Raw genomic sequence first — 12,794 nt, 5'->3', positions numbered from 1 at the left:
CTTTCTATTAAATTTGCAGATACCTATATTCGAATCATTACCCACTCATTTTATGAAGCTTGGAGAGAATGTAATCTTCCATGTTTGAGTGTAGATATCTAGAATAAAGTTGGTTCAAAACACTTAAGTCTAGAAAATGCTTCAATACTTTTAAAGTTATATGAAAAGAACATATTACCAAATGGAAAACCGGTAATTATGAGATCACTACAATTTTGAACAAAACTAATGAGAAGGGAGTTTTCCATCTACCATTTTTGCCAACTGAATTTTACATCAGATACCTGAGAAAACATATCTGACATGAGGATACAAAACATTTATTTTGAATTGCTGGAGTTAGTAAAATGAAAAGGAAAAAGTAATATATCTTAAAAATCAAATGGAGTGGCAAAAAAGATTCTTGAGTCTTGAATCGTGATAGATGCAAACCCACAACACAATACGGCCTAAAGAAACCTCTGAAATCATCTACTCCAACCCCTTTATTTTGCAGAAGAGTTTGAGACCCAGAGAGTTTACATCATTTTGCAAAATTCACATAGCTAGTCAATGTGTAGCAAAAGAAGACTATAATTCTGATCTCCATGGTTCTAATTCAGCATTCTTCAAACAGCTAATGATACACACACAGAGTATGAATACATATATATATATGTATGAGAGAGAGCATGCACATAAATGAAGTACTGAACTCATCACTTTTTTTGGAAAATCTAGTTCTCTCTCTCCATTTTTCTCTCTTGATGAATACTGAGCATTTACAGAGTATCTGTTAAGTGCCAGGCACTGTGCTAAGCACTTCACTTACGTTAACCAATCCTCGCAGTACCCCTGTAACACAGTGTAAAGTTAGGGGGGCAATTCATAACTAAAGCCAAAATGTTTCATTATTTTAGTTACACTAAGTTTTCCAATTGTACTGCTAAGGGTATTGTCGGAATCCTGCCAACGTAGCCAATTGTAGGGTCGGGTTAAGGCTAGGGGTTAGGGCCCACAGATCCTTCAAACCCAGTGTACAGACTGGACCACCAGACCCCACACATCCCAGGCTGGGTCACCAGACCTTTCATACGCCCGGCTAGGTCACCAGACCCCTCACACGCAGGTCCATGAGCTAGGTAATTGGGAAAGATCCCGGGAGCTGTTGGCAGATGACATGAGCTCAGCCCTCAGCAACAGCAGCAGCAGCTTATAGCAGATCCAGCAGCAGGAGCGGTAGCGGCCTCCCCGTGTCCCTCCCCCATCCAGGGGCATCCTGGGGGCGGGGCACTGAGGATCAGAGCTACTCGTCCTTTATACTCAAGTCCAATAACCCATGACACCTGGGTGCAAGTCAGACAACCCAGGAACACCTGGGTGCCCACACACATCCACAGACAATACCCAAGGAACACCTGGGCACACACAGTTACATATTTACATCAAATGATTGGCAAGATTCTGAACATCTGAGGGGCCCTGACCATCTTCCTATATTTTCCCCACACATAAGCAGTCTTGTTTAAGGTCACTCGGGCCCACTGAGATCTATATTCAGGGGCTTCACTGTTCACAGGAGGTACATTTTGGTCTATCAAAAGTAGAACAAAGAGCGAAGGCTTCTGAACCAAATTATTCTGTTACACACTTTGTGAGTTGTGTTTTAAATGAACATCGCTGCTGTGAATCAGTAGAGTGGATTCACATGGCAGCAATTTATTAACAGCTGTGGTCGATGGCGTGTGTGGCACATAGAGACGGAAATTGCCTTCCAATCTTCTTTTATGGGCTCATATCAAACAGATTCTCACACCTCGTCCCCAACCTTTTCCGTGGAGCAAAGGAAAAGGACTTCATGCATGTTCTCTTCCAATGCACAGACGGGGAGAGGGGGATGCAAAGGGGAATCCCAACCTTATTCAAAAACCATTGAAGTTTTGCCAATACCGAACTTAAACAACTAGAGACAAAGAAGAGGTGGCTCACATTCCATCTGGCATGTGGTGCCCTCTATTGTGCCTTCTGAAATTCTGCGAGTGGGAGGGGAAGCAATTTGTAAAGTTAGCTAATATTTTTCTCTTATACAAATACACCACTATTTGAAAAATCTGTCTGCTTTTCATTAAATTTGAAATTCCCAGAGGCAAGAGGCCATGTCTTCGTTCTTTATCGTGCACGATGCCCAGCATATTATGGATGGTTAATAAATTACACATCATTTTCATACTGCATTGACTAACAATGACATTTTCCCCATGAGTCTTGCTTGCTTTAACTTCTCAGCAAGTCTCACAAACTGCATACACTTCCCAAGAAAAGGGTACTGCTTAAGGCCGTCTTCCTTGCCTGCACCTCTTCCCCAAATTCCAATTAATGCTTCACTCACCTCTTCCCTGGCCCAATGGACTACCTCCAACTCCCATCTGTTTTACTCTTTTTCCACCTGCACCTGGAGAATTTATATGTAAATTTCTGACACCCTGTTTCCTATCATTTCTAGCACAAAATGGCAGCCCCCCGATTCTACATATACTTTTTGATTCTTTTTGGGAAGCTTTTGATGAGGCATGTATTAGTCCATTTCTGTTGCTTATAATATAAATACCTGAAGCTGAGTGATTTATAAAGAAAACAAAATTTATTGCTTACACTTCAGAGGCTGGGAAGTCCAAAGTCCAGGGAACACATCTGGTGACAGCCTTGATGGTGGTGACATTGCAAAAATGGTGGAGCAGAGAGAGACTAACCTCCTCATTCACTTTCCTTTTAAAGCCCTAAGAACCACGCCCATGACCACCATTTTTAATCCATTCATTACAGCATGGTCCTAGAATTTAATCACTTCTTCCAAGGCCCCACCTTTCAATTACCAGAATAGGATTTCCCACCCTCAACAGCTACAGTGGGGATTAAACTTCAGTGAGGTTGGCGGGGCATCCAGTCTACAGCAAGGTATTACTAACAGCATGGAAATTTTTAGGAGAAAATGTTTGTTTTCAAAAGGATTCTTTACAACTTTTGTTTTCTGAGAAATTGGAAAAAATTAATTAGAAATTGTGATGATAATGAATAAAATGGTCAAGAGAAGGGACTTTGTTTTACTGATCTTTGTACCTCAGTTCATGGCACATGGAAGGCATTCAGTAAATGCTTATCAGAATTATCAGTATTCATCTTTCCTCTCTATTATTCCCAAAAGCAAGACTTTAAGCAATAAGACTCCTATGTAAAACAAGAGGTAGAACAATCACTTCATCTTGATATTTCTTATCAAATGGCCCAGGTAAAGTACTAAAACAGAGATATTATATGGACTTCCTCTCACAAGCACAAAATAAAATAACACACAATGTATTATTCAACAAGGGGGAAGAAGATGATTATTGCTCACTTATACTGTTGTTGAATTCTTGAATTTAGACTGAAGATTCAAGATCTAAAATGTCAGCAATAACTTTACGCATATGTTTTCCTGTTTCACAGAACAAGGAGGACATGTGAGAAAGATTATTTCAAATATTAGAGACTACAGGGTATTTTCAGACATTGAGCATGAGAATGTAGCCTGGATTTCTGCCAGAGCCTGTGAAGACGTCCGAGTTCGATGCTCCTGCTTTTCCTGACAGGTCTAAATTCCTCCATTTTCTGCAGCATGTAAAAGAAATTGATCTGTGTGTGGAAATATTCATACCCATCCAGAAAAAAGAAAAGAAAAAACTACCCAAATGTATAAAAAGAGAAGCTTGTGTCAATTAGGGCCAATTGTCAGTACTCAAAGACCCATAAAAAGAATAAAATTGAAATATTGGAAGAAGCAAAAAGTATTTCTAAGTGATGACTCAAAACATGAGACCAATTTCACAATGTTTCATGTGGCAAGAGTTGTATTCACTAAGAACTGGAACTTTCCCATTTTTTTTTTTTTAGTTCCCCTTCTAAAAAAAAAAGTTTCTTCAAAATCTGTTTAACAGTATAGAAAATACTAAGTTTCAAGAAAAAAAACAAAAAACTTTTGTTCATTCATTCATTTATTCATTCACTTCTCTATCATGTTGATTTCCTGTTTTTGAAGTTCTCTCTTTACAAACTGTCAAAAAGTAAGAACTCTCATTTCCTGAGAGTTCAGCACCATGCAGCTCCATTTATAACAAAACTACAATTTAAAAGTAAATGTAATTATTTTAATGAATAAACTGAATTTTAAATGTTTCAGATAAAACAATTTTATAAGTAGAATAGATTATAAATAACAATGTATCCTATTATAATTGAGTTGTTATTTAATAACTAATTACTATAGAATTTAATATTAGATTCTAAATATTATATACCAGCGATATTAAGTTATAAATAATAATAGTGGTCAGAGTGCTTAATTCCTCACTATGCATGCCATCCTCAACAATTAGCCCCAGCCAACCAAAATCAGTCCCTCCCTTTTCCAGAACTAATTTAGGAAAGGACTTTTGACTTGATGTTGGTCAATGAGATGTGAGGGAAAGTCTACTGAAGGCCTCCTGGGAAAGCTTCTTTGCTCCCCAAAAGTTGACACTGAAATAAAGATGGTCTTTTTCACCCACTTGAACTACTACAGCCACTTTGTGACCATTTATGTCACTTTTCATAATGCATACATTTACATAGATCTTTCTTGCCTTTTTGGGGGGGAAGAGGGGCAGCTGGCCAGTACTGGGATCCAAACCCATGACCTTAGTGTTATGAGGCTACAGTATAACCATCTGAGCAAACAAGCCAGCCCCTCATTTATATTGAATTTTCTAGGTACAAGATACTGCTCTAAGTATTAGTTATTCAGTTCTCGCAATAACCCTACAGGGAGACACTAGAATTATCCCCATCTTTTACATGAGGACGGAGAGGTTAACCTGCCCAAGGCTATCTCACTAGTAAGTGGCAAAGCTGGAAACAGAATCCAGGCAGTCTGCTACAGCACATATTCTCTTCGCCATGATGCGGTACCCACCCTTCCAGGAAAGCAGCTCTTTATGCCACTCTGCTACTTTCCTTAAAATGTATTCTTTAAGGAATTCTTTGCTGTGTATTCTTTGCTGGTGGCCACCAAGCCTTTAAATTTTAAAAAAGCCCTGCAATAAGATAGGCCTCTTTGATATTCCTTGAACAAATTATGGCCCTGATGCAGGGCAGAGAATACAGGAGTGAGGGCAGTAAGATTTCAATGGAGGGAAGGATCAGAGGGCATGGGGACTACTGGGCTCCACGCAGGGAGTGCTGAGGCAGCCAAACAAGGGACTGCTGAAGCCTAGGGAGGGGGAAGAAGAGACTGAGGGTTGAGAGCAGTCAGCAGTTTAATGACAGTCACAGTTCAGTGCAGACCTGCTGAATACCTGGCCCCTCATGAACATTAGGTATAGGTTTTATAATCTAGGTACCCTGCAGAGAAGGTATTCTTGCCATTCCCATTTTACAGATGAGCAAAGTGAGGCTTAGAGAGGTTGGATGACTTGCTGTGAGGGGCAAAACCAGTACGTGAGCCAGGATGGTCTAAATGCAAAGCCTTCCTTCCTAAGCATCCACCGCACTGTAGACTGAACACCAAAGGCACCAGAGGGAAAGTGAGACAGAGAAAGAGATGCTCTAGTTCACAACTTTGCTGAGGATCGTGGTCTCCCCTCAAAATCCACAGCCCTAGGACAGCTTTCCTTTTCCCATGGAGCCTCCAAACGAACAGCTCAAATCTTCTAAGGAAAGTTTAAGAGTTCATCTGTTTTAAGTTGCTTGAAGTTGCTACCAAAAGGAATAACTTTTTCCCACCCTACCCCCAACAACCAAACATTGGAAACAACCTAATATCTTCATGCTGTCTTAACAGAAAAATGGCTGAGTAGATTTTTTTCTTTAATTTTTCCAAAAATAAAAACAAACCACATTCAGCTTCAACCCAATTGTTGAAAAACAAATTATTCCCCCTCTTCTCCCTCCTATACCATTACCAGGATTCATAAGTGAATGAAAACCAGGGAAAGGGTGGAGGGTTGTTAAAAGGGTTGGAAAATTCAGGGCTTGTGTTCAGTATTATAAAATATACCACACACATTTACAATGACTTACTTTCCCATCAAAGTCTTGGGATGCTCTCAGAACGGGCATCGATGTGCTTCTCAGCCATGGGTGGAGTGGAAAGCACACTGGTGACTGAAGTCAGGTTTAACTCAAACCCTGGCCGTGCCACTCAGCCTTGTGAGTTTCAGCTTCCACACTTACAAACCATGAACAATTCCCACCTCCAAGGATCTCTGGGAGCATTAAAGGAACTCATGGGTGGTACATCATCTGGCACTCATAGATACTCAAGAAAGGATGCTTTAATGGTTTCTTTCACATGAAAATGGCTAACATAAAAACAAAATATCACAATCACATAGGAATGTGGTGTTGAACAATTTTCTACCGATGAGCAAGAAACACCAGGCAGGGAGGACCCAGCCGAACCAGTGAGAAGTCCTCTCGACAGGAAAAGGAGGGAAACCTGAACACACATTGTTCGCAAGGGAGGTTGTGAATATCACTTACAACGATAAGCATATAAAAGCTCCTCAGGTTATTTAAAAGAAAGTAACGGGCCCGGCAAACTCCCTTTCTCAGGTTGTAGGACCCCCCACTGCCTGCCTGGAAGCAAAGGGGTGAGGGGCTGGAGGAGCTATTCTGTGAATGCCCTTCACGCCAATTCTGCCTGAGAATCTCTTCTGCACTGACTTCTCCACAAGCCATCTGACACCAAATTCTTATAAAATCAGAAATATCACTCCCTTAGGATTTGAAAAACCACATAAATAAAACTCTCCCACTAAGTGACGCCAATGGCTTCGAACATTTCAAGGAAACCCCACAAGGGCCACCAAATCAAACTCTGTTCCCTTGCCCTTATCTCCCTGTGTCAGTCCTTTGCCTATCGTGGTCCCCATTCCACTTAGCGATGTTTGGGAAAGGTGCTGCTGAGAGGACAGCCTCACCCTGGTTCTTCAGTCCACTCCCTACAGGAAATGATGGCAATTCCTGGCATTCTCATCATGGCCTGGTAAACTGTGCTGGTGTCAGTCTTCCAAGGGCTGTGGTGAGAGAATGCCTGGAGCCCTCCTTCTTGTCACAGACAGAGAAGCTTCAAAGCGGCACCTTCTCCAAATCCAAAGGGGAAGCCAGGCTTCTGGGAGGAGTTCCAGCAGAAAAGGACAGGCAGCCTGCCTCCCTCAAGCCCAAGCAACCAGAAGTGCAGGCAGCCAGGTGTTTGCCTTGAGCAGCTTCTCAAGCACAGTTCAGCATCTTCCTGGTCAACTCTTCAATCTTCTCTGCACTGTAAGCAGAAACTCACCATGTGCCTCAGAAAGAACATTTCTTTCTGTCTATCTGGCTATGCTTACATGTGTTGAGATTTTTCAGAAGCCCAAGTGGTCCTCTCTGCTTTTAGACATTCCATTTTTCTAATTCTCTTGGCAAGAAACAGCTCTATGATTTAACGAGAGCCATTGATTGGAAGGTTCATATGCCTACCTCGCTGGAGAATGGGTTTGGAAGGAGCGGATGGTGAAGGTAAGAAGTAAGGTGGGGACATTTGGGAGCAGGGCTGGGCTCTGTTCAATGTGTACTTGTCAGGTTGCTTCAGTATGCCCAGCCCTGAGTGGGTTAAACTGTTAAAAATATTCTTGCTTATCCAAAATTATTTTTCAAGGATAAAGAAAAGGAAAAGAAAAGCCCGACTTGTCTGAAGCTATAACTATTGATTGACAGGCCTGTGAAGTTGCAGGGTAAACGAAATCATCCAAGAGCACCCTTCAAAGAACACACTTACTGATCTGAGAGGAAAAGGCATCAGGCACTCCTTTCTGGACTGTAACCCTAAAATAATTTTTCAGTAGTTCCCTTGGAACTTTCCCACCTAGTTTTCACAGGAGACTTGGGTTCTACTCAATAGAGAATGCCTCCTTTTACTTTTTGTTACTGTTTTACAGTCTGCAATTTTTCAGATCTTTTTCTCTCATAGCTCTTAATAATTCCTATCCCTGAGCCCCAAGGAAGCAATTTTGTTATAGCTTTGTTTGTCAAACACAAACAACAAATGTTTCCAGCTGCCCACAGTTGCCTACTATAAACCCTTAAACCCACCCGAGATTTTTACAGGCTGAACCATGTACCTCTTGCCCCTCTATCATTCTGAGTTTCAACATCTATTATTATACCAGATCATATTCCAAAAATAACACAGGAGAACCCATGGCGACCAATCAATGAAACAAAGTCAGTCTAGTGCCTCCCAGCACAAAAAGGGGGCAAAGCAGGCTTCCAAGGGAGAGCCTGAGACATCTGGGGTGGTGCCAACTCTCTTTCTCTTTCTAAGTATAATAATAAAGGATTCTAGAGCCATGTGTGATATTTTTGAAGAAAACAGTAACTGAAAAATAAGTATATATCATTGTAGTATATATCATACTTTATAGAAAATAAGAATTAATATACCAGTACCTCATGTCCCAGAAAATGTGCTCTGCCAAATTGTAACTATGGTTACCTCCCAATTAGCTCTGCAGACTGAGGCTAAAAAATGCTGACCCTCAAAGCCTGATGACAGCTTGAAAATGCGTACTTAATTAACCCTTAAACATTTTCCCTCACTGAAGCTTTTGTCAGAGTAGCAAATAAGTGGCAAAACCGTCAGACTGAACTCTCTCTTTCCTTTAGACACCTGCCCAGAACTTTGGGAACCGGGTTAACAAGCTTGACATACGGAAAGACTGAAGAAAAACAGATGACCTGGTAGAGACTAAAATGCAATAATGAATCTCTGAATAAACAAGGGCTGATTGAACTAAAATAATACCACACTAGATAACTGCAAAAGAACGCACATTTTGCTCTTTATCATAATACCATGCTAATTTTGAAAAAAGCACAGTATTATTATATAATCAGCCTTGACTTTATGTAGGAAACACTTTTGAATAACTACATATGAATAACTTTGGATACAAACCCATCCAGTAATGATGTGCTAAAACAATGGCCCCTTTGACCTGCAAATAATTAACCCCTGGCTCATCTGTAGTCTAAATTCAGGCTGTGTTTATTTTATTTGCATAAATAAAACATACCTAAAATTAGAAGATAACTAAACCCTCTATGTTATCCAATCTACTTTTGCAAAACTAAAAGCCTACAAAATTACCATGTTCAGAAGTAAATCACACCTTCACATCTCTTCAGGAATGAGGTTTCAGGCCTGTCGTGCTTTGATATTCTGGAGTGGCTACCCCAAAATGTCCAGAGTGCTAATAGCCCCAAATCTCAGGAGAAGGATAATACAGCCTTGCGTTTTTATAGTGCTTTACCTTCAAAGCACCTGTCCATCTGGTATCTCTCTTAAACTCACCGAAGCCCTATGTGTAGACTTACCCACCTCGCAGGTGTCACTCTGCTTATTGGGCAGATGTAGCATTGAGGCCCACAGAATTTAAGTAATTGGTTTCAAGTCACATGAGTAATTACGAGCAGGGCCTGGAGGGCTGACCTGTCTCTGAATGCCTTCCACCTACCACATTATACCAACCTCCTGCACAGAAGGAATTTGGATTTCTTTTAATGGTTAAAGTTTAACCATACCTGAAGGAATGGGTTTGTGGGTTCTGCTGGATTCAATGATCAGATTTAGATACTTTTTAGACACTGAAACCCATTTACCTTCTAAAGAACCAGGTCCAGAGTCCTAGGCCTTGTAGAAGTGGCAAGACCTTCCCAGTGGAGCCAGACTGGGTGTCCAGCCCACTTTATGGTTCCAGAGCTGCAGGTTCTCTTCCAGGACACAGAAGTTGAGAGGTCATCTCAATTCCACTGCTGGGCCCTTCCCCAAAACTACACAAGCCTGAGAGCTAGAAGATCCAGAATCTTCTAACCCCAGCTCACTTGCTTGAGCAAGGACTTTATCTGGGCTTCACCACCCTTATCTGTAAAATTCAAGGCTAATTCTACTCATCTCAAAAAGTTCTTCCATCTGCAAAATTCTACTGGATATCTATCACTTTGCCTAGAAGCTGAATCCAAGCATTTTCAACATCAGGAACGTCTCTTTCACAGCCTACTCCAAGGTTTCCCATTTTTATTCATCCCTCTCTGCTACTGGCACCACCTGGTACTATTCTCTTCACGCTTCTGTTTATGCTCTCCGTATTCATAAGCTGTTATCGTGTCCCCTCTGAGTCACCACTTTGCAATTCCCATGCATAACTGAACCACCATAAATTAAAATCCCTTCAGCAACATACTGTTTTTGTGTTTTTCACCAAACCTCCACCCATCTAGCTAGTTACATGGTCATGAACTTTTCAAGGTCACCCTTTTTAAAGAAACTTTTTCTCTTAGTTCTTCATATTTCTACTGATATCCAAAATATATCGGCATCTCGACATTTGTTTTGCCTTATTTTCATGTTTGATTTTCCTCTTTATTTCTATCTTTTTATGTTTGGTTTGTTTGGTTTTTTTCCTTTATAATTCTTGGTTTCATCTTCACTCCTACTGCCACCTTCAGTGGATCCCACATGGGAAGGCAGAACATCACAGGGCACTAAAACCAAAACATGCAATTGTGTAGGTAAAGAACACAAGTAGGGGAGGGGAGAAAGGACTGAGCACAGGCCTCTCTGCCAGGCATGAATGGAGGAGCGATGGGCTGGTGCCACTGCACTCCCCTCTGAAAGCCCTGTGTTTCCCCAGGAAGAAATGCAGAAGGGTGCATCCACAACAAAAACATGCTCCAGCGATGAGGGAGCCAGAGCAGCTGGGGAATGTTAACTTTAATCAAAGTCCAGCCAGGATTTTTTTTTAAGCAACAGGAAGTAGATTCATTCTCTTTGATATTCTCTCTCTCTCTCTCTCTCTCTCACACACACACACACACACACACACACACACACACACACTCACACACACACACACACTCACACACACACTCTTTTCTCCTCTATACTTCTCCATTTCCCCTGGCCAAGGCACAGGAACAAGCTGGTTGGAAAAACCTCAGTTCCCTTGAACTGTATGTGAAACTTTGCAATGTTCTCTGCATTTCAAAGCCAAATTGCAGAGCCTGAGAAGCCTCGTCAAAGCACAGAAGCATGCCCGTGTGTGGCAGCCCAGGAGGTAGGTGTTCCCTGCGGCTGCTGTAACAGATGACCACAAACATGGGGCTTAAAAACACAAATTTCTTCTCTTACAGTTTTGGAGACTCGAAGTCTGCAATTGGCTTCAGTTCACTGAAATAAAGATATTGAAAGGGCTGAAAGAAGAGTCCATTTCTTTGCTTTTATAAGCTTCCAGTGGCCACCTGCATTCCTTGACTTGTGGTCCCGTCCTCCACCTCCAGAGCACATCTCTGCAGTCTCTGCTTCCATCATCCATCCCTTTCTCTCTGCAGTCAAATCTGCCTCTGCCACCCTCTTATAAGGACACTTGTGATGGCATTTAGGCCCACCTGGGTAACCTACTCTCCCCATCTCCAGCTCTTCAACCTAATCTGCCAAGTCCCTTTTGCCATATATAAGGTAACATTCAGGCTCCGGGAATCAGGATGTTGCTATCTTTGGGTGCCATTATTCAGCCCACCACAGAGCACTTGTGTCTAGCTGGGCTCCTGGAAAAAGTCTCACTCTTACCCATCCACTAGCATTGAGTTCTGAGCACAAGTCCTGGACAACAGGTAAGACACGGGGAAAAAGCTGTTTTCTAAATATCAAAATAGAGAAATCCCATGTCTGGTCACAGATTTACCTTTCCCACCATATTTTGCCTTGTAAGCCATCTGTGTTGCATTTAGCATCCCTAAGCATCCCATCGCTTTCCCATGCTGGGGCACAGCTCGGGTTCCTCTGCCCCTCAGACACTGTGAGAAACCATCTACCCATCATACAGGAACTCAATCTCCAACCAGAATTGGATCTCAGAAACACAAATGTTCATGTGTGGCAAGGGTCTGATAATGGGGTCATGGTCTCTGAGGGTCTGTTACTGTATCCCAGATTGAGCATGGAGAAGGACAGAGCTTTGTTAGAACTCACCAAACCTCTTGTAACCGAAGGACTGCACCTCCTCCTCCTCTGCGAAGTCGTCTGCAGGAGAAGAAAAGACATGGGGTTAACCCTGGCAAGGGGCATGAAAGCGCAGGGCCGGTGCAGGATTCAACTGCCCTGATCTCGACCTGCTCACCCTTCCCTTCGTCCAGGACACTCATCATAGTGGCTTCCTTCTGCTCCTGGGTCATACCAGGCCTTCTGAGAGAGAACACAGGGGCTCCACACTGGCTGCTCCCACTGCCTGGAATGCTCCTCTGCCTGTTCTTAATGTGACTCCTGCTAATTCAGATCTCAGCTAAACTGTGACTCCTTCGAGAGGCCTTTCCGGACCACCCAGCCACTCTCTGTCACGATGCTTTTTCCGTATCACTCTCTGATCTCTTTCTCGTGTGTGTGTCTGCACGTGTGCACATGTGTGTGTGTGTGAGAGTGAGTGAGAGAGAAAGAGAGAGAGTTTATTGCTGCCACCTTGCTTCCTGTAAGCAGAAACTTCTCCTGTCTTGGTTCATGCATAAATCCCCAGTGCCCAGAATGGTTCCTGTTACAGAGCAAGGGCTTAATAAACATTGTTGAACTAATGACTGCATAATCAACTGTCCAAAGGGTTAAGTTATCTTCATGGAACCAATTCTAAAGCCCTCCCTTTCAGATGTCTGGGCTCTGGGATCATCTCTTCCACCAACTGTCTTATCTCAGGAGCTCAGCACAAATCCTGCAATGA

The 12,794-nt window shown here is 42.2% G+C and overlaps 1 protein-coding gene across 1 annotated transcript in view; it reads right to left on the bottom strand.

Moving 5' to 3' along the window:
- Positions 1–12,261, bottom strand: part of COLEC12 (collectin subfamily member 12) — a 149,249-nt gene extending 136,988 nt beyond the window's left edge. The window contains exons 1-2 of the mRNA XM_063076627.1: positions 12,207–12,261; positions 12,059–12,109 (exon numbers count right to left, since the gene is read on the bottom strand). Of these exons, the coding sequence (XP_062932697.1) occupies positions 12,059–12,109; positions 12,207–12,261 (106 nt within the window). The remainder of the gene's footprint in view (positions 1–12,058; positions 12,110–12,206) is intronic.
- Between the last annotated feature and the right edge of the window lie 533 nt (positions 12,262–12,794).

The sequence above is a fragment of the Cynocephalus volans genome, chromosome 13 (assembly GCF_027409185.1).
Source record: "Cynocephalus volans isolate mCynVol1 chromosome 13, mCynVol1.pri, whole genome shotgun sequence".
Lineage (NCBI taxonomy): Eukaryota > Metazoa > Chordata > Mammalia > Dermoptera > Cynocephalidae > Cynocephalus > Cynocephalus volans.
Note: the sequence above shows the minus strand (reverse complement) of the source record. Positions and strands in the feature narration are given on the sequence as shown.